The sequence below is a fragment of the Mya arenaria genome, chromosome 8 (genome assembly GCF_026914265.1).
Source record: "Mya arenaria isolate MELC-2E11 chromosome 8, ASM2691426v1".
Taxonomy (NCBI): domain Eukaryota; kingdom Metazoa; phylum Mollusca; class Bivalvia; order Myida; family Myidae; genus Mya; species Mya arenaria.
In genome coordinates, this window is record NC_069129.1 from 7,798,508 (window position 1) to 7,821,461 (window position 22,954).

At 33.5% G+C, this 22,954-nt stretch overlaps 1 protein-coding gene and 4 non-coding genes across 5 annotated transcripts in view; 4 read left to right on the forward strand and 1 right to left on the reverse strand.

Annotated features, from left to right (window-relative positions):
* LOC128244826 (ADAM 17-like protease) overlaps window positions 1-8,321 on the reverse strand; it is a 52,778-nt gene extending 44,457 nt beyond the window's left edge. Inside the window, exons 1-4 of the mRNA XM_052962918.1 lie at window positions 8,203-8,321; window positions 7,567-7,696; window positions 7,113-7,246; window positions 6,503-6,597 (exon numbers count right to left, since the gene is read on the reverse strand). Coding sequence (XP_052818878.1) covers window positions 6,503-6,597; window positions 7,113-7,246; window positions 7,567-7,696; window positions 8,203-8,251 — 408 coding nt within the window. The 5' untranslated portion in view covers window positions 8,252-8,321. The remainder of the gene's footprint in view (window positions 1-6,502; window positions 6,598-7,112; window positions 7,247-7,566; window positions 7,697-8,202) is intronic.
* Window positions 8,322-14,828: 6,507 nt separating this feature from the next.
* Window positions 14,829-14,905, forward strand: Trnah-gug (transfer RNA histidin (anticodon GUG)). Its single transcript has one exon. It is a non-coding gene; the product is annotated as a tRNA-His (tRNA).
* Window positions 14,906-20,364: 5,459 nt separating this feature from the next.
* On the forward strand, window positions 20,365-20,435 carry Trnag-ccc (transfer RNA glycine (anticodon CCC)). The gene has a single exon. It is a non-coding gene; the product is annotated as a tRNA-Gly (tRNA).
* A 748-nt stretch (window positions 20,436-21,183) lies between these two features.
* Trnag-ccc (transfer RNA glycine (anticodon CCC)) lies at window positions 21,184-21,254 on the forward strand. The gene has a single exon. It is a non-coding gene; the product is annotated as a tRNA-Gly (tRNA).
* A 767-nt stretch (window positions 21,255-22,021) lies between these two features.
* Window positions 22,022-22,092, forward strand: Trnag-ccc (transfer RNA glycine (anticodon CCC)). The gene has a single exon. It is a non-coding gene; the product is annotated as a tRNA-Gly (tRNA).
* The last annotated feature ends 862 nt before the right edge of the window (window positions 22,093-22,954 follow it).

Genomic DNA, 22,954 nt, shown 5'->3' on the forward strand with positions numbered 1-22,954 from the left:
TCACCCAGTTTTCACTACACCACAATTCGTACACACATCAGGGCCTTTTTACCCTTCTTTGCTTTAGCCCACACCCGGCTACTTCCCCAAGGAACAGACCCTGTTCCCCCCCCCCCCCCAAAAGCGTCTGATGATGTTTGAGTGATGTATTAACTGTGTTATTGATAATTTACTCCATATTTAAAACTTTTTTTTCTATTATTATTAAATATTCCACATTACACAATACAATTGATCATATACATAAGTAATGTATAACATATGGTGTTTATTATGTGATGCTTATTTAAGAAGTGAGGGTGGTGTCAATACAGAAAAAATAGACATTTTTATATTGTTAAAAAAACTGATAAAAAAGAAAATAGAAGACAAAAAAGCAGAGATCAATTTTAAACTAGAAAAAAAATATTAACAAGTAAATAAAGAGTTTATAAACTACGAAAAGGTAGAAAGAAAAAAAAGACTGTACTAGAGGGTGTTGCTTAAATGTAATTTTTCTTTTAATACATGCCATTTTTGCTCGTGGACTGTTAGTTTGTCATTTATGAATGCAATTTCATGTTCGATTTTGTATCGCAAACCTATGTAGTTTTTGAAAGCTGTAAAAGTTGGAGTAATATCTCTAAGCTTCATAAAGTATATAAAATATTTCAACAACACAATCAAGAAATTAATATGTTGGACAAATTTGATACCTTTTTCATACCATTTGTGATAGTATACACTTTGTTCATTTACCTTTATGTCGGTGTTATTCCATAATATTGTTTTACTTGAACTATTAGTTTCAATATATTTGCTTATTTCAGACCATGATAAGAGTATTACAGCTAAAAACTTATATTTATGTGCAATGATGTTTATTGTTACTTCGTCGAGATTACTTTCGAAAACCAACCTGCCTCCAAATTTATGTAAAGCGTCATTATATAAAGTTTTGTATTGATGTCTGTTTGTTTCATCCAGTAGTCTCTTCACCCATGACGCTTTGATCGATTTATTTAACATATAAATATTTGGAACTCTAAGGCCACCATCTTGAAAATTGTTCATTAGTACTTTCCTTTTTATTTTTTCGGGTTTATTATTCCAAATGAACTTAAAAATTGATGTTAATGTCATCAAGGATGTATTTAGGTGGTGAAGGTTAGTTTTCTGTGCTGCCAACTCTTGAGACAATTCTTGAAACTTTGTAGCTTTGGAACAAGATTATTTTGAATCATATTGCTATTGCTTTTGTTAAAAATGATTCCAAGTGTTTTGGCTTCCTGACTGTCGTTGTGAAATTGATAACCATCTAAGTATGCAATATATGATGATTTTAAACTCCCTACTCGTAAGACTGTTGATTTTGTTGAATTTAATTTTAGGCCAGATATTTTTCCAAAGTTATCTATTGTTTTTATCAAAGTTTCGAAAGATGTTTTGGATCCATCATTAATATATGTAGCATCGTCAACAAAAAGAGATTGTTTTATTTCATTGTTATAAAGTTGTATCCCTTCAATAAGTTTATTTTTCTGTATTGTATTAGATAGCAGTTCAATACAAATGATAAATATGAAAGAAGATAGGGGGCAGCCTTGTCTGACGCCTCGCTCAATTTGAAATTCTTCAGAGAGAAAACCATTATTTATTATAACACTATTGATATCATTATAGAAGAGCTTGACCCAATTTATTAAGCTTTGACCAAAATTTAAATGTTCTAGACATTTAAGTATAAATCCGTGGTTTAAAGTATCATAAGCCTTTTCAAAATCGGCAAAAAATAACAACCCAGGCTTATTTGTAGTATTGAGTCTCAGAGATAGTTAATACTTTCATCTATAAGTCGTATGTTTTCACCAATGTATCTTCCATACACAAAACCTGTTTGAAAAGGGCTTACAGTTTTATTTAAAATTCTTTTCATTCTATTTGAAATGGATTTGGTTGCTATTTTATAGTCTACATTAAGTAAACTTATTGGTCTCCAGTTTGAGATCACTTCTAAATCTCTGCCTTGTTTTGGAATTAAAGAAATTAAACCTTGTTTCATAAGAGGAGATAAATTACCTTCTGTAAAACATTGATTAATAGCATTGACAAAGAATATTTTTAAATCGTTCCAAAATATTTTATAAAACTCGGCTGTGAAACCATCAGACCCTGGGCTTTTTTTATTTTTCATCTCTTAGTCAATTTAACGCTTGTCTGCATTCGTATTCTGTCAAAATACCTTCGCAGCTAGCTTTATCTTTATCATTTAGTTTGACAATTGGTGTTGAGAAAAACTCACTATTGTGATTTAAAAGAGTATCATCTTTTGTGTATAATTTCTTGTAAAATGTCCGTTGAGCATTCAGTATCTCTGAAGGTTTACTAATAATTTTATTTTCAACTTTCAGAGTGTGAATTGTTTTCATTTCTGCATGCCTTTTTTCAAGGTTTGCAAAGTATTTAGAGTTTTTCTCATTATTTTCAACATGTCGAGCTTTTGCTCTTAAAATAATTCCATTTATTCTTTTAGTGAGTATCTCGTCTAGTTCGCCTTTAAGTTTTGAAATTGCTTCTATTATTTGGTTACTGTCACACTCTGTATTATTTAGCTTTTGCTCTAAATTAGATATATCGTTTATTATGTTTTTCTCTTTTTCGTTTGTTTTTCGCTTTAAATTTGATGAAAAACTTATTGTTGAGTTTCTTATGTTTCCTTTTAATATCTCCCAAAATGTTATGGGGTTTGTTTCCTTATTGATTTCAGCAGTGTTTGTTATCGTATCCTTTATAAGCTGTTGGTATTCGCTTATTAATAGTATACTATTATTTATTTTAAAATATCCTGGACCCCTTTTGATTTCAGAAAAATTTATTTTTATATATACTATACAATGATCAGTTTTATATCCGTGGATAATTTTGCTACTTATACATATATTTTGCATGTAATTTGAAACTAAAAAATAGTCCAATCGGCTATGGGTGATAGGTTCAGTATTTGAATGCCAAGTAAATTGTTTTTTATGTTGGTGTTGTTCACGCCAAACATCAAAAATGTTACAGGAAGTGATCATGTTTAATAGAGTTTGTCTCGATCGCTTATGTAATTCAACATTACCATTTTTCTTATCTAAACTACTATCTAAAAAGTTGTTAAAATCTCCTCCAACGATTATATTTCGATCACTATATTCATTTATGAAATTTTCTAATGTTTCAAAAAAGAGAGGTTCATCTTGGTTTGGCCCGTATAGGTTAATAATAAGTAACTCTTTGTTTTCTATGGTTAATTCCAAACCTAAAATTCTGCCTATTTTTATTTCATGAACATTTTTTATTTCTACAAGACAGTTAGGATTAATCAGAATTGCAACACCTTCACTATTTGTAAAATTGCCGCTGAAGTTAAAATATCCACCCCAATCATCTTTACATTGTCCAAAATTCCTTTTTGAAACATGTGTTTCTTTCAATAGACAAATAGAAAACTTGTTATCTTTTAGCCATGAAAATATTTGATTTCGTTTGATTTTGTTTGACAAACCACGAACATTCAACGAGCAAATTGTTCTATCCATAAGGTAGGTTGAAAATGATGTTTAATTCACCCTCTAAAACAGAAATTGTAAAGACATAAAAAAATATGCTAGCATTGTATTATTATACAGTTTGGACTGGTATTCAATAATTTGGACTTTGATAAAATTAACATTAGGAAAACGATATTTTATTAATTATTCAGCGATTGGAAGGAAATTTTCCGTTTAATTATGTTGACTTGAACATATTATCTCTTTAAATTTAAAGTATCTTTATTATAGAAAAAAAAACAAAAAGATGCCTTATAAATTACAAAAGAAGGAAAAGACTCATTAAAAGGGAATATTATGTTTGCTAGCAAAAGTAATTATCATAAAATTTAAACATTACTAAAATGAAAAAGAAGTATGCGTTAGAAAGCATACACAAGCTGACTACCACAAAAAGCTATACATGTTCAGCAATGAGAGTCGTACCTAAATATATCCTGGAAATAAATATCAGAAAGAGTTCGATCAAATTGCATAATATACAAATGCTTAAAAAAAACTATACAATCGCACATGCTTGAGCTATTGGTTGATATCTAAGTATTACTTTTCATATTTCAAATATCAAGAACAATAAAAGGAAAAAAATGTAGGGACACGTATAAAACGTCATTTGTGAAGCATTTAACTAAAATGCCACACAACAGCTGAGCTAACAACTTTTCATGGATAGCATATATACAATACTTGTGTGTATCGTTTTGTTTCTGTATCTTGTCAATACATGTATCAAGTATAAGCTATGTCAAAAATAGATTAAGAAGCATGTATTTGTTCTTTGTTTTAAAGAACTTATGTACGTGTATAATGATCACAAAAAGATGTAATGCATATTGTCTTTACTATCGAAAATGAAACGGTAAAGAACTCATGCAAGTTTTACTAAAACTAAAATACTTCAGAGTGATACGATCATTTCACGTTGTTACAGTAAACATTGATATTTATACCAGGGCTCTGTATAATGAATAATAAATGATACATTTATCATAGTTTTAAATTACATAATGATATTTTCTATTTATAACAAAATCGGTGTATTACATTAACTTAGGTAATCTATAAACAAAGATGTGCTCTGTTTATGGTATTTAGTAAATTTATTTTAAAAAATAACAAAACAAACAAAAAATATGTACTTTTTTTATTTGTGCCAAGTTTTACAAACAACGGATATGTTTTCGTTTTAACAGAAAATTATAATGCTATTTAATTATAAATGTAGCTGTGACACTATGCGATTAGTTCTTATGCACCGATAGATACGTAATCTCCACAATGCACAGTGTATACTGCACAACGTAAAATAGCGGAACACATATTACTGCGGCCATGGTAAGTCCAGCCAACTCTGATAATCATCGAAATCTACTCGGTACAGTTTGTCTGTTTTATCCTTATAGAAGATCTTTCCATTTGATACCCAGGCTCTAGACACTTCATCCCTCTGTTTCAGCCGCACGCACATGAAAACATTATAGTTTAAAGCAGTAAGATCATCATAGAGGAACATTCCGCTGCCTGACATTTTCTTTTTATTTCTCATAACTTCATCACGTTTCATGCGAGAAATAAATCGAATGATGACGTCACTTTTGCCGTTTCTATTCCTTCTAAGCCTATGCGCAATATCGATATCAGAATAGGATATATCAATGCCCATTCATGTTTTTAGTTCATGCACGACTATCTTTGTTGATTCCTCGGGAAACTCTGGGACTGTTCTACTATCTGCTCTTTCTGGTAGCCCACGTATTCTTATATTATTTAGCCTACTGTATTGCTCACTGACATTCCTGAACTTTTCATGCCTATCTTCATTTTCAATGATTTCTCCGAAGATTCGTTATTTCACCGGTCTTCTCTTTCACGGCCATTTCTAGAGATGTCATCTTTTTGTCATGAATATCCTTCTCATTTTCTTTATCAAACTGAATGCTTTCCAATTTCTCTATTCTAAGAGTAACAGAACCTAACAGTTGTTCTTTCATGTCACTAAAAGTTTCCTTTATTAGATTCTTAATAGTCTGGCCATCACTATCTCTGTCTAAAATTTCTTCTATCTTCTTCTCCAACAGAGAGGTAGACTTATCTATTTTAGAAAGCATTCCGTTAATTTTGTTATTCATATCTTTCAATTGTTGTTTAATATTTGATATTTCATGTTCAGCTGTGTGGTCACTTTCACTTACACTTTCTTCAAATACTGTATCTACTGTTTTCGCTTTCTTTTTCTTGTTTTTCTTTTTCTCCTTATTTTGTTTACTTGATTCTTCAACACTTATTTCTAATTCACTAGGTCCGCTTATACTTTCACTTTTCTTCCTTTTCCTATCATTTTCATTGTCTATCACTTGTGTAGTATTAGTCGTTTTCGGGGTTGCCATTTTTAATGTTGCGCAGTATACTTTTTATCTCATTCAGCGTGACCCGTTGTATACATGTCAGTTTAGCCAATATCCGATATCTGCTGACCTACATGTATATTTTATCGATAATGCAATGTACAATGCTGTCTAAACATTTTAAGTAATTCAATGACCAACCAGTCCGTGAAGTATTAAAAAGCTTACATACTCGAGAAATGTTCCCAACCACTTGAAAGTCCAAAAAACGTGTTTATTAGGTCACTAGAAAACTCAAAACTTTGATTTAATTTAGGATAAACAAAAACACGTCCATCTTGAAAAGGGACACCACTCCAGTCATATTTAAAACTTAATTGTTTAAAAAAAGTACTTGAAAAACTATGAAGAAGTACTCTGAGAATTTTTCCCCAGAAGTGAAAAGTGAAAAAACACCCTACACATGTATACACGTAGGAGTAAAATAGTGCCAACGAGCATGATTCAGTATAATGTTGTAATAATTATTAACTAGATTCACAACTGGTGTAAACAAAATAAAATAACAATTAAAAGAGGGAATACCTCAACCACAAACTCTTCGCCATTGGTGGCAAACACCCCCGTGAACACGCCAGTATTGTCATCCATGTGAAAACTTGCCTCCGAATTTCTATCATCTGTTTACAGGAAAGAAACAATCTTACATTATACAAAGTTGATTCTGAAGGTTTTGGGGCCATCTTCCTAATATGTTTCAAACCATCTAATGGTATTTAAAATGTCTATTTCGAGGCTTAGATTAAATAGAGCTCTTTTGAAGCCAGATATTTATCCCCTGCCAGGAAACTGGGGAAATGATTGAAATTCTGAGGGATGTTTCTCCCTTCAGGGGATATAATGATATGGCACATTTGAATACACATTTATAAGCACGTAGTATCCTAAAATTTGTAATAATGACATGTCAATATTCACACCGCAGTCGAAACCTGTTGGTTCGACCTCGCTTGGCTCGAATTCCTCGTTGGCTCGAACTAGATGTAAAGGACCTATTTCTTTTTACTGTAGATAATCATTCCCGCTGATTCCGAGGCTCGATGTATTTTCGACGGTCCCTGGTGGGAGGTCAAGCCAACGAGGCTTGACTGTATATGCTTATTATAGATTGGGTTTCTATTAATATGTCACTTACTTTCAACTACCCCTTCAAAGAAGTTCTCTTGGTTGAAGCCAAACACTTCCTCTTTTGATCCATCGGCATGCACCGCTCGTAGTTTGAATGTGGAGCTGAACAGATGACTAGGTTTGGCATGAATCGTAAAGTTCCTGAAAAAAATCATTAAAAAATGTATGAAACATTATTTAGTTGTTAAAAAATTAATGTAATATCGCCAAATTAATTATTCTGCCCACTACATGGATCAGTTAAAAAATATTTGGCGTTATATTCATGAATAGCACTATAATGCTTCATTTTCTAAATGTTAAGAGGTCAATGCCCCTAAAAAAAGGAATTAAAAAATAAAAGGGATTTTTTTCCATAGGTAGAGTAGGGAAAAATATATACTTTTTCAGTAAGGGAATGGGGACGTATTTCGGCCATAAAAGGGCTGAATAAAAACACTACATGATGAACATGTACTTACTTGCCGAATGCTGAAAGTTTGATCTCTTTGGTGAATCTTCTTTCCTCAATGCTTCGTTTTGACAAAGAGTGAACATGAATGTGCTTGGTCTTTACGATGTCATATGAGTGAAATTTATCATCTAAGGCTCCTGAAATATAAGAAACACATGCATGAAATGAAAAGAGCAGGAGCAGTGTACATGATGGAGCTTAAGCATCGCGGTGAGCAACACTTGCAGGGGTGGGTCCAGGATTTAATGTTAGAGGGGGAGTAACATAGGGGCATGACCTTTTGACTTACATGAACATTGCTCCCTCAGAACTGAAATTTATTTGGTTAAAAGTGTTGGCAAGGGGGTTTGGGGGTACTCCTTAAGAATTAAAAAAATATATAGTCTGAAGTGCATTTTGGACATATTTTTGGGTAAGATGAAGACCCTAAAATGCATAACCTTTTGTGTGAGAGACAGAAAGCTTCAAATGATCCTCCGGTCATGATCTCTCATCAATTCATCTGTACATTTATAATCATACAGTGTATTATTTTTTTAAGCTAGATATCTATCAAACAGCAAAATAAAATATTTCAGATGGGAAACTAAATCTTTATCTACTCTATTGCATTAAGATATGAATTGCTATAAATGGAAAATACCTTTAACACTGCAAAATAAATTCAAAATGAGGAAGATTTTGGCGATCATCTTGCTGCTACCGTTGCGAGATGTAAACAAACAACTTTCAACATGAATGGAAACGCCGATAGACGCTTGACTCTTGAGCGCTTGAGGGTGCTAATACCCGGCGCGGGGCGATACAGGAATCCAGTGGATTTCACGTGAAATCCACTCAAAACGTGAAATCCACTCAGAACTCAGTAATTTTAATTAATAATTTAGTTTTTTTCGTATACATATTAGAAAGTGCCTCGTGAAGGGTTTATTTTTCAAATTTTATTGAAATTGGTCAAAAAATAAAGAAGTTAGAGCAATTTTTCAATTTTTTCCAAAAATAGATCGGAAATCGAGGTGAAATCCAGATTCCGATAAGTGAAATCCACTCATAACTCATTAATTTTAATAAATAATTTTCTGTTTTTGTATATTTATTAGAAAGTGCCTCATAAAGGGTTTATATTTCAAAAAAATTTGAAATTGGTCAAAAAATGAAGAAGAACGAGCAATTTTTCGAAAATAGATCGGAAATCGAGATGAAATCCAGTTTTCGAGAAGTGAAATCCACTCTTAACTCAGTTTTATTAATTAGTATTTTTTATTTTTTGTATACATTTTGGAAAGTGCCTAATGAAGGGTTTACATTTCGGAGATTTTTTCGGAAATCGAAGTGAAATCCACATTTTGACAAGTGAAATCCACTTTTTCAGACGTGAAATCCACTCATAACTCATTTATTTTTAACAAATTATTTTTTCTGTAGAACAAATAATTGAAAGGGCTTCATAATGGGTTTATATTCCAAATTTTATCCAAATTGATCCAAAAATAAGAAAGTTGTAGACCTATTTTGAAAAAAGGTCGGAAATCGAAGTGAAATCCACATTTTGACAAGTGAAATCCACTTTTTGAGACGTGAAATCCACTCATAACTCATTTATTTTTAACAAATTAATTTTTCTGTAGAACAAATAATTGAAAGGGCTTCATAATGGGTTTATATTTCAAATTTTATCCAAATTGATATAAAAATAAGAAAGTTGTAGACCTATTTTGAAAAAAGGTCGGAAATCGAAGTGAAATCCACATTTTGACAAGTGAAATCCACTTTTTGAGACGTGAAATCCACTCATAACTCATTTATTTTTAACAAATTATTGTTTCCGTAGAACAAATAATTGAAAGGGCTTCATAATAGGTTTATATTTCAAGTTTTATCTAAATTGATATAAAAATAAGAAAGTTGTAGACCTATTTTGAAAAAAGATCGGAAATCGAAGTGAAATCCACATTGTGACAAGTGAAATCCACTTTTTCAGACGTGAAATCCACTCATAACTCATTTATTTTTAACAAATTATTTTTTTTGTTGAACAAATAATTGAAAAGGCTACATAATGGGTTTATATTTCAAATTTTATTCAAATTGATCCAAAAATAAGAAAGTTGAAGTTATATTGTGAGGGCGTTTTGTTGTGTATGCATAATTGTTTAATTTTTTTCATGATAAACACAATATCCATACACATCCAGGCCATACCACGTGGAGGCGCCCTCAATCATGGCCCTTTTTTACTTTCGAATTTTGAAAATATTAAAAATTTAATAAATAATCCGAAAATTGTTTTGTTATTTGTTTATGCCAGACATTTATTTATGGTTATTTATACATGTACATTGGTTGATATACGTAATCATAAAAAAGAAACAAACAAATACAACAGAGCAAAGTTACACCAAGTGAAATCATATGTTTAACTTGGTTTACAATAATGAGAGATAATGAAAAGGTATGTTCTAAACAGTGAAGAAAAATAATTACACAAAATAAACAATAGCAAAATATGAAAAAATATACACAGGTAAACTTTGAACATAGCCCCATGTGAAAAATTTAAAATGGAATAATTCGTGAGGGTGTGCACTGCCACCCGTGCTGGGCTTCAATAGTGATTCTCGGCGTGTGCACACCAGAAAGGGGAAACTTCAAAGACAAATTTCTAAGCAAAAAAAGTTTCAACGCACAGAGAAAACGCATCAATAATCTTGTTCGAAAAAGTGTACAATGCATTGAAATGAAGGACATAAGATTTCATAAGGACTATCACAGTGACATGGTGCATTACAACAACAAAGGACACATTAAATACTTTGACGCCATCGGGAAACATATTACGTAATTTCTCAGATTAATACGAGCTAAAAGCAATTATTGTGATGTTAGTTATAAATATGCTTATTGTTGTAGTAATAGTAGTAGTAGTTCGCAAATGTGCTTATAAAAACACGTAGTTATTAATTTAGTGTTGTTATATAGTTGTTGTTATTTATGTTTTCAAATGTGCTTCATTCATTCATTTAAAGATGTAGTAATATCTATTCATGATTGTTAATGTACTTTTAAACTTATTATGAAATATATTTTTGAAATGAATAAATATTGCATTAACTCATATAAAACGTTTCCGTTTTCAATAATAAGCATATTATAAAATATGTTAAGTATATATTACACTTACCGATTCAGCGCTGCTGTGTAGTTGTACTCATCCCCGACACAAGCACACTTTATACACGCAAACTTGAGATGACGTTGGTCCCAAGACTTAAGCTCAAGCTTGCCCATTTGACAACATGTACGATGGCACCACAACTTACAATTATCACAATAAATTGTCAAGTGCACATGCCTCAAGGCATACACTACACGGAAAGGTTCCCATTTTATGAACAAATACAGCAGAAATATACAGAAACAATTAATTATCCTTTTAAATATCCAAATATAATAAAACAAAATACACAGAAACAATTAATTATCCGTTTAAATATCAAATAATACGTATATCCAACACTACATGTTCATAGCATAAAAAATAAAAACATAGCAATGACAATTGCCATTTCTGATACATTTTATACTTACCATATCTTCTCAAATTCTTTTTCGACATAAAATAATTACTGCCATTGTACTAAACTTCTTTAATTTTACCGCCAAGTATGTTATGTCAACTTTCTTGGATATTTGATGTATCACCTTAACCGCTAAGTGCGAAAGGCGCGAAAGTAACGGCACGTAGATAGATATAGATCAAAGACAAGAGTAATTATTAAACGATATTATAGAACTAATATATTGGATAGTGGTTACTTACAGTAAAAAACACACCAAAATATTGCATCTCAACTGATTCAGATATTAGATCTAATGTTATATAAGAGATCACGACTAAAACGGATTAAATGATACTAATGTAAGTAAATAAAACATAAAAACATTAAAATATAATCATCGGACACAAACTACTACTGTATTAATATTAAGATACTTGATTGAATTTATTTCTTTACACTTAGTAGATTTCTTTCCCAAATATTGCATTTCACTTGTCAAAATGTGGATTTCACTTCGCTTTCAGATTTATTTTCAATATATTTATCTAACTTCTTCATTTTTGGACCAATTCCATTTAAATTTTAAATATAAATCGATGATAATGCCTTTTCAATTATTTGTTCAGCAAAAAAAATATTTTTTTAAAAATAAATGAGTTATGAGTGGATTTCACGTCTGGAAAAGTGGATTTCACTTGTCAAAATGTGGATTTTACTACGCTTTCAGATCAATTTTAAATATATTTTTCAAACTTCTTCAGTTTTGGACCAATTCCATTTAGATTTTAAATATAAACCTATGATAACGCCTTTTCAATTATTTGTTCAACAGAAAAAATAATTTGTTAAAAATAAATGAGTTATGGGTGGATTTCACGTCTCAAAAAGTGGATTTCACTTGTCAAAATGTGGATTTCACTTCGATTTCCAATCTTTTTTTCAAAGTAGGTCTACAACTTTCTTATTTTGGGATCAATTTGGATAAAATTTGAAATATAAACCCATTATGAAGCCCTTTCAATTATTTGTTCTACAGAAAAATTAATTTGTTAAAAATAAATGAGTTATGAGTGGATTTCACGTCTCAAAAAGTGGATTTCACTTGTCAAAATGTGGATTTCACTTCGATTTCCGACCTTTTTTCAAAATAGGTCTACAACTTTCTTATTTTTAAATCAATTTGGATAAAATTTGAAATATAAACCCATTATGAAGCCCTTTCAATTATTTATTTAACAAAAAAAATAATTTGTTAAAAATAAATGAGTTATGAGTGGATTTTACGTCTGAAAAAGTGGATTTCACTTGTCAAAATGTGGATTTCACTTCGATTTCCGAAAAATTGCTCTAACTTCGTCATTTCTTGATATATTTCAATAAAAATTGAAATGTAAACCCTTCATTAGGCACTTTCCAACATGTATACAAAAAATAAAAAATACTAATTAATAAAACTGAGTTAGGAGTGGATTTCACATCTCGAAAACTGGATTTCATCTCGATTTTCGATCTATTTTCGAAAATTTGCTCGTTCTTCTTCATTTTTTGACCAATTTCAAAAAAAATTGAAATATAAACCCTTTATGAGGCACTTTCTAATAAATATACAAAAACAGAAAATTATTTATTAAAATTAATGAGTTATGAGTGGATTTCACTTATCTGAATCTGGATTTCACCTCGATTTCCGATCTATTTTTGGAAAAAATTGAAAAATTGCTCTAACTGCTTTATTTTTTGACCAATTTCAATAAAATTTGAAATATAAACCCTTCATGAGGCACTTTCTAATATGTATACGAAAAAACTAAATTATTAATTAAAATTACTGAGTTCTGAGTGGATTTCACGTTTTGAGTGGATTTCACGTGAAATCCACTGGATTCCTGTATCACCCCGCACCCGCTAATACCCGGTATCCGGTTCACGGTATTGCCCGGTATCCGATCTCACTTTCCAGGCGTCAATGCAGGGCTAGGTGGTACCTGGATATTATCAGATATTATGAAGTTTTAATTATGATTTTTTTTCTTTTTTGCATCTGTTCAGCTGATTGTTCTTTTAATAATGTCATAAGTCTTATGATAGCCCCAGTATAACATTTCTAGAAATAATGCATCGAGTTCATCTTCAATCCTGCAAACGTCTTCTTGGTCAAAATGATTTCATATACAGACATTAAGGAAAGCTTATCTCTGAAATAGTATAGGTATATGGGTTTTATTAAATGGAGTGTGAAACGTTCATGGGTCAGTGATGATAAGTAATTGAAAAAGGTTTATAGCCTGCTGAAACATGATATAGAACAATATATTAGGAAACCATTTGTTTGTTCATTAATTAAAGATTTTCCTTGTAGTGTAAAATAATAATATGTTTAATGCTCCTTATTATTGTTTGTTTCAAATCCTAGGTTGCTATGATACATAGGCGGTGAATCTCTAGAAAATGTATATTGATATACGCAACATGACAACCTCAGTCCAAAAGTCCACATAGTCAAGTGCCGTCAGTTTCAATCCTTGACTATACACATGCTTTGTAACCTTATACGTTCGTCCATCACGACCGTTTATGGTCTTAAACGTGTGGCTATTTGATGGGCATTATAGCATTTTCAAAATATATATAGCCTTTGTTCTAAGCCCGCAGATTTAAATATTGAAGCTTACTCGTTAAACTAATGTCAGTAGTATAAGGAAGCATATCGATGGCCTCACTTTAAAATGCCGAAGCTGCATTCTTTTCTGTTTCGGAGTTTTACATCACGAAAATCATAAAGGCGAGCCGCATCTAGAACTGCAAAATACCGAGTAAATAGTCCAATGAGAATTTGGTGCGTTATCACGTGATCGAAATGTCGAGCAATGACTGGACATCTCACATAGAAGCACAAATGCCGAACCTTCAGGAAATTTAACTTCAAAAATTGTAACTTTAGCATTTTGTAAAAAACGAGTAATCAAATTACCAAGATTAAATACTAAAAACATTGCTACTGAAAACATGGGATATTGTAGCTTCGGCATTTGAAAGTGAAGCCATCGATATACATGTACTCCGTATTTATAAGAGATCAAAGTTTAGTCTTATATTTGTAAAACAAAGATGACCAATAACATAGCTTATTCTTTTTGACGTACATCCGTTTTTTTTACTTGAACACATAAATCATTGTTTAACCATCCTCATCCTCGGCACTCAGAGTATTCATAACCTACATATAGTTTAATTCATTATTATTTATTTATTTATTTATTTATTTATTTATTTATTTATTTATTTATTTATTTATTTATTTATTTATTTATTTATTTATTTATTTATTTATTTATCTATCTATTTATTTATTTATTTATTTATTTATTTATTTTTATTTTTTTTATTTATTTTTTATTTATTTATTTATTTATTTATTTATTTATTTATTTATTTATTTATTTATTTATTTATTTATTTATTTATTTATTTATTTATTTATTTATTATTTCAAAATATTTATTTATTTATCGTTTATCGTTCTAGCATTTGATTGGTTCCCTTCTCAAGACGGCCTAGAGGAATTCTTGATCTCACAACAGAACAAAACTTTCAGCGAATGCGAGGCATACTGTCTCTCGTTTACTGGCCCTTCACCGGCGTCACTTGTGTCTGAGACGGACATCGGCGCTGTATTTAAGACGGGGAAAATTTCACCTGCGATGGGACCGCCCGGTTAGCTCAGTCGGTAGAGCGTTGGACTGTGAATCGGACAACCCGGGTTCGATTCCCGGGCGGACCAGGTCACTTCTGTTGTGATTGGTTATGAAATCCTTTCTACGACCATCCGCACTGTACCACTGCCCCTGGCATGTACAGAAGTTGTCAGTTCCTTGCAGAAGTGAAGGCACCTAGTACTGGTTCACCGCCCGGGATAGGTGTGCGGTGGTTGAACTGTCACTCTGGGACCCTTCAATGTGCTCACGCCGGGACCCGGAGTATAAACTACTAACACCACCACCACCTGCGGTGGCAATCGTAACAACTCGGCCATCTCCGGCAAGCTTCGAGATAGACCTCGTAAATAGTAGTAAGGATATACGAAAGTGCGATGCGGCTGCCGGCGATTAACACCGTTTTTAATCCGCGTAAAGAAGGCCAATTGTAACAACAAGGAAATGGATTGTGTTAAATTAAATGTGCTTGTTTAAGAGAAAATATTGTAACCTTAAAGAATGTTCGTTTTATGAATATTTAGATGTTTCCTTATAGTTGAAGCACTCTATTTCCTCTAGAAAAACCGTGAGCACACAGAAAATGTACTTGACACTCTTTGAAATGATCATACGGTTCATGGCATGTATGAATCATTACATCGGATTAAATGCATGCATGGACTAAATCTCAACATTTTCTCAACAGTTATAGGAATACCCTATGAAATGTAAGTTTTAAGTCATACTTTGCCGTGTTGTTTTTCACACCATGCCTTGCCATTAAAACAACATTACTATTCTGTAAAATCATTGATTGCATTGTGCAGAGTTTTGTGGGTTGTGGTAGGATGGGTGTGAGCTTGGCACCCAGTCAGCTTTACCAGCTGAAATCTATGCATGCCTTTACTTCAGCATTATTGGGTTTGGGCTGCAGATTTTTTTTTGTGTAAACAGTTCTGTGGGGTTGGGGTGGGGCGGTGACTATCCATGCAGTAAGCTCAATTGTTAGAGTACCAGTACAACGTTCATGTGGAAATGCACCAGACAATTGTAACCACGCCCCCCCCCCAGGTCTGGGGAATAGTGGGGACTTTGACTTTTAGTACAGCCAACCCCGGCTAAAATCCCCACCCTGCGCGGACGATCCAATGGCAAAATCCCTGCCAAATGCCCCCACACCCCAGGGACTCTAGGTAAGGTCAATTCCCCTCCATATTTTAAGCGAAGATAAAACCACCGCATTCACCCAGCACTGCAGGGCCACCTGATAGGTAAAACACGGCCCATTTCCCCGGGTTAACCCCAGTATTCCCCTAAACCTGGGGGGGGGGGTACAATTGACTGGTGCACTAAGTTGACAGTACTTGTCTTAAAATTGTATTTGTTCAAGGCAGATCATGCTTCACTTTACCTCCTAGGCTGTGGATAAAACCCACTCATTAGAAGTTTCCTTACACATTATCTTTGTCTTAATCTATAATTATTAGTCTCAATATCATTGAGTAAATTGTCATTTTTTATTAAAAACAACAACACCAAAAGAGTAACTGATAAGATACTCAACCGATTTACTCAAACAAAAAAGGACAGTCATTCAGAATAACTTTTATTACATCATTTGAGAAAATAAACTCATACAATCAACGAAATAAACATGCATCTGTAAAATCACAAGTCATGTTATGTGTTCATTAAATTTAACTTAATAAAGAAAATAAATATTGGTTGCAGTAAGCAATGTGCATCACTTCTAATAAACATTCCAACAGACTGAAAAATAAATCAACACAAATGGAAAAACTGTTTGCAAGTCAGCTAGTATCTTATTTTATGCCTTATCAGATTGCTATATGCAAGCTGGAAGCTTACAAAATCACTCTTAAGTCTGTTGCCTAAGTAGAAACAAGTATGGACATCCTTTTCCTGAGGTCAAGAGAAAGTATCTTGGAGGTCTTGAACTCACAACCATGAATTTGAGGCTGATCCTCTAGACCACTTTCACCTTTTCACATTTTAAAGAGCCCAGTTTTCAATATGGCATTTGCAAGGATGTGCCCTATTAACAGATTTTCTGAAGTTTTAAAAATTGAACTGAACAAAATAGTTCTCCTTTATTTGGTCTGCCGATGCTATCTGTTTCTGTTTTTGTAGTTATCTTCCCTCCATAATAAAGGAAAACCACTTTAAGCGTAGATAAATCCTTTACCATATTACCCTTTTAAAATATATGTTCGGATTTATTTAATAATCACGGACCAACAGATGACTTTTATCTTTAACTTCACATCAGTATGTGTAAGTCATCAAATATTTGAGATGACAAGATTTTCCACTGAACGCTTCGTTTCCATCTTGCACTCATTTTTCCAAGGTAGGCGTTGCAGTTGTGTTAGATAATTTCCATGCATTGCAGGTCAATCCTCATACAATGGCATTTTTGATTACATTCGGATTCCAGTGCCTGAAATAGAAAACAGAAAATACAACAGTAATAGGAATTATATTTTCAGATCAATTATTTTAAAAGTCTGTACAGCAACAGAAAAGTATTCACAAAACATTAAGTGCAACACCAATTTAAAGCTGCATCCTCACAGTTTTACTGTTCTGACACCTTTTTTTTTTGTCTTTAAACGAGCCAATTGGCAATTATTGTGCAAATGTATGGAAACCAGTGATATTAGATTGCTGACATAATATCAGATCACAGTCTTTCATAATTATACAAGTTTGAAAATTTGGTAAAAAATGCTTCAACTAGTCATATAAGGTCACACATAATAGAATAGATTTCAATTGTTTGGAAAATATTTGTTTGCTATTCCTTTAAGCCATATAATTTATTATATGTGTAAATTTAATTTAATTACTCCTTTGGGGTTTTGAAGAATGACCAAGAAGAACTGTCAATCTGTGAGAGAGCAGCTTTTAGCTCTGGACTACTAGTAAATTAAAAAATATGAAATGAAATTGTTATCATGTTTAAATTCATCTACAATGTTGATATTTTAATACTGTCAATCCTTGTTGGTTAATTATACAAACATGCAGGAACTTTTTGGCTTAAACCAATAGGATTCTTGACTGTTAAATTATTGTCTGAATTTCGAAAATAGCACAACCATTACCTCATCTGTGTTTTTTCATTAGAACAAGCCGGGAATCAGAGTCAGCTGCACCCCTGGTACCATACTCTTATCTGAAATTGACAATAAGATTAAAATTTAAATGTCTGCATTTCATTGGCACAGTAAAAATGTCAGCATTTTTCAATGTTTCTGCATCATCACCACTGGTGGATATCATAGAATTTAGTCTTGAAAGAAATGTGTGCTGGTTTATGCGTTCAAACTCATTTGGTTAAACCAATAGAATGAAGATCTAATTTATTTAGAGAACTATATTAGTGAACAGTGCCGAGGCATTCAATTGTGCCATTACATTAAGTTGTTCGATACCAACACTCACGGACATATAAACCATACATCCTTGGTTAAAAGAATGTTAATTTTAATTATAAAAAATTAAAGTTAATGATATAAAATGTATGAGATAAATACACTGAGAAAGAAAGTCTAACCTATTATCGATCTAAGTCAGATTCAGACTTATTTGTTATTAAAAAAAAAATCAAATAGAGTATTTGTTTTCTTAATTTTTGCCACTGATCACTGGAGCTTCAAAATTGTTATTTACTATATTAGAATATGTCAAATGAAAGAAGACTTTACCCCACCCACTAAGAATTAATGACATTTCCAATTAGTTTCTCATTAGGGCTCTTTTAAAACTATTTTTTATATTTTATTAAAATACAATAAGTATAAAAATAACACTTACACACAAATAAGTGGTAAAAGTTCGCTCGTCATTCTGTCTTTGGGCTAACATATCTCTTGGTTGTTTGAACATCTTCTTGGTCGGCCATGATGGACTATTTTCTTACGACCCGTATTATATCCGAGGCCATATCTTGATACTAGCCGAGGAGTTCCGATTGCTGCGGTGGGATTTAATATTTATTGGTCACGGGGCGCTATCGGTCAATGTAAACCGGTTGTATCTCAGAGCAGCAGGTTTTACATCCTAAACGTAGGCTTTGACTGCGACCAGCCTGAAAAATGTGTCTGCAAGCGCCAGAATTCAAAACCAGGTTCGTTGTCAATAGATTTTGTAGAGAAACAAGGATATATAGCGAGAGTAAACTTACGAAAATGCGTTGCAACTTAATTAACTGTGTTGATAAGTTGTAGCAACTTAATTCTAATTCAAAATTATGTTTGTTATAGTTAAAACATATAATGTAAAGTCTTCATGATAAAGAAGGGCGCAGCAAGAGGGGGAACAAATTATAACGTCATGTCTGTTAAATTGTAAACCTGCAATTTGTAACGACTGAGCGTGTTACTTTTTTCAAGGCCGATATGCGATTTAACTGGCTGGAAATGCAGGTTGTAATCTAATGATATTTCCAGGTCCATCCTCTAAGGGCGGTTACTTTGAGATGGTGGCAAAGGACGTATCACCTCCACCGGAAGTCACGCCTCTCAAACACGTTAACACTGGTTCCCCGCTGGCATGTGGCATAGAATGCCTTAAACTTCCGGATTGTGGATCCTTCCTTCTGACACCCGGCATATCAAAGTGTTCGCTTTACACCGGGAACCATATCCACCATTCAGTGGCATTTCACGGAAAGGAGTACTACGTAAAGACATAACAGCAAAAGTACATAAAAACAATGGAATCTACAGGGACAATCCTCAGGCCCCAGTTTCTCGAAACTTCTTAAGTCCCTTATTAGAGGATTAACCTAATCCAACTATTTTTCTTTGTCTTTAATTTGCATAATATTAACTTCAATAAGAGTTATTAGACTTTAAATAGGAATTAATATTAATATGGTTATTTATCACAATAAACCATATTTTATTTACCAAAATCGCATTTAAATATGTGTTTTGTGACATTGAAATAAGCTACTTTAGCCTATTAAGCTTAAGCAGTTTCAAGAAATTGGGGCCAGAAGCCTTAAATTTAGCCACATTACTCATTCAAGTACTTACAAACCCGAGGAACTATTGAATGGCAAATATTGGGGAAAAAACTTATACAGATTGCACTATTATGTAAAAAAAATACAATCAAACTTTCGATTACTCATTCTCCGTATTATTAATAATATAGCTTGGTTTGGGACATTTCATTTCATGATATAAAATATTTTTAAAAAAATGTATGGGCCATGATATATCCCCTGTCTCAACATGAATGTGCATACGTATATTGTATAGTGTCCGTTAGGGCCATCACTTGTGGATGTGTGAATCTCATACGCGATACTCGATAGTACGATGATGAAAACGCGAAATCACGAAACTACATTAACGAAAACGCGACAGTACGATGATGATAACGTGACATTATTTTTTTTTGTCAAAGTATTTGTCAAAATAAACATTCAATTTAAAAAAATACTAATAATAGTAGAAAGCCTCGCCGCGTTCACCAGATTCACTGCTTTGATCTTAAATATGTGAACAAAAAACAGCGCCGCTGGTGTAGTGGTATCATGCAAGATTCCCATTCTTGCGACCCGTGTTCGATTCCCGGGTGGCGCATATAGTTTTTGTCAGAATTGCCATGAATACTGACCTTTTAGTTTAACTCTTGGACCTGCCCTACGTTTTGTAGAGTTGTTTTCGGCAATCGTAACAACTCGGCCATCTCCGGTAAGGTTCGAAAACCTCAATTCTGTTGGATTATGGCCAAGGTGTTCCGATTGCATTTGCAATTTGGTTCCCCGCATGTAGTGTGTGCGCTGCAATGCAGCAGGGATACACAACAAAACAATTTGCCAACTTCAGTTCAGAGCAGTCTTGAAATATCAGCATGCTTAGCCTCTCCCTTTTCAAGCTCTGTAACAAGCTCTTTCTTTCTCTTCATGTCGGGGTTAGACAACGATGGAGACGGCTCTCGGAAGGGTGTTCCCGTATAAAAGAATGCTGGCGTAGAAGCTGGTCGGGACCCACTTTTTCATTCCGTAACAAATTCACATTCTTTTGATTACATTTTGCGCATGAGCCGCACTATTTTCGCCCTCATCTTGTCACGATGCGTAGATAGAATAGACGTTGGCATCAAAGCAATAATTGCGATATTCAAGACATAAACAGAAAGAGTGTCAGTGATTCGTACAGAACGGTTTCGGATAGACTTGTTGTGGTCTCTTCAAGCACAGAATGGTAATGATGGAAAAACAAATAGGTAGCACAATGTTGTTTGCTTTTTCCGTAGAAAGGCTGCCCGCCTTTACCAAATTCAGTGTTGTTATTTTTTTATTTATATGTAATCATGGAAGAAAAAACAGCGCCGGTGGTGTAGTGGTATCATGCAATATTCCCATTCTTGCGACCCGGGTTCGATTCCCGGGCGGTGTATAAAGTTTTTGTCAGTGTTGCCATGAATACTGACTTTTTAGTTTAACTCTTGGACCCGTCCTTCGTTATGTAGAGTTGTTTTCGGCAATCGTAACAACTCGGCCATCTCCGGTAAGGTTTGAAATCCTCAATTCTGTTGGATTATAGCCAAGGTGTTCCGATTGAAGTTTTCGGTGGACATTTGCAATTTGGTTCCCCGCATGTAGTGTGTGCGCTGCAATGCAGCAGAGATACACAACAAAACAATTTGCCAACTTCAGTTCAGAGCAGTCTTGAAATAGCAACATGCTTAGCCTCACCCTTTTCAAGCTCTGTAACAAGCTCTTTCTTTCTCTTCATGTCGGGGCTAAACGACGACGGAGACGGCTCTCGGAAGTGGGTTCCCGTAAGAAACACACGGAAGAAACGTCATACTGACGTTGATGCTGGTCGGGACCCACTTTTTCTTTGCGAAACAATTTCTCATTTTTTTATCACATTTCGCGGATTAGTCGGGCGATGTTTCGCCAACAAACTCTCACGATGCGTTAATGGGAATGACGCGATAATCAACGCGATAATTGCGAATTTCAAGACATAAAAAGAAAGAGTGTCAGTGATTCGTACAGAACAATTTCTGCCGATATACTTGTTGTGGATTCTTCAAGCAAAGAATGGTACTGATGGAAAACCGAATTGCCAGCACAATCCAGCTTTTTCCGTAGAAAGTCTTTACCAAATTCAGTGCTTTGATTGTTTACTTATGTTTTGTCTTGGAACAAAAAACAGCGCCGCTGGTGTAGTGGTATCATGCAAGATTCCCATTCTTGCGACCCGGGTTCGATTCCCGGGCGGCGCATATAGTTTTTGTCCGTATTACAATGCTTTTTGTTTAACTGGTGGATCTGCCCTGCATTATGTAGAGATGTTTCCGGCTTTCATAACAACTCGGCCATCTCCGGCAAGGTTCGAAATCCTCAATTTTGTTGGATTATGGCCAAGGTGTTCCGATTGAAATTTTACGGCTGACATTTGCAATTTGGTTCCCCGCATGCTGTTTGTAGGCTGCGATGCAGCAGGAATACACAAGAAAACAAATGGCCAGCTTTAGTTCAGAGCAGTCTTGAAATAGCAACATACTTAGCCTCCCTTTTTCAGGCACTGTACCCAGCTCTTTCTCCCTATCCATTTTTGTATATACCAAGTGTGTGTAAACCACGTGATAAATGCGTCATAAATGCTACGTCGGAAGGCAGTATTTTGTTTCAAATGAAGACTTTAGACAAAGATATTTTCAATATTTCTTTACCATTTTAAATGAAACAAAGCACGGTCTACGCCGCTTACGGAGCCCCGCATTAGGTCTTTACCAGGGTTTGATTGAGAGTTGAGTTTCTTAAAACACTTGACAAACCTTTTCACAATACGGCCATCTGATGGAGCACTGTCAAAAGATTATTTTGGAAACAGGTTTGTCGAAGTGTTTGATGAAACTCATAACTTTATCAAACTTCGGTAATAAAACGAAGGCGGGGCTATTTAAGCGGCATAGACTGCCCTTTGTTTCATTTAAAATGGTGTAGTAAAGTAAAAGATATTTTTGATTTAAGTCTTTATTTTCAGCAAAATATTGCCTTCCGACGTAGCATATATGACGTAATTTATCACGTGGTATACACACACTGATACTTGTTGTGTCTTCTTCAACCAAAGAATGGTTA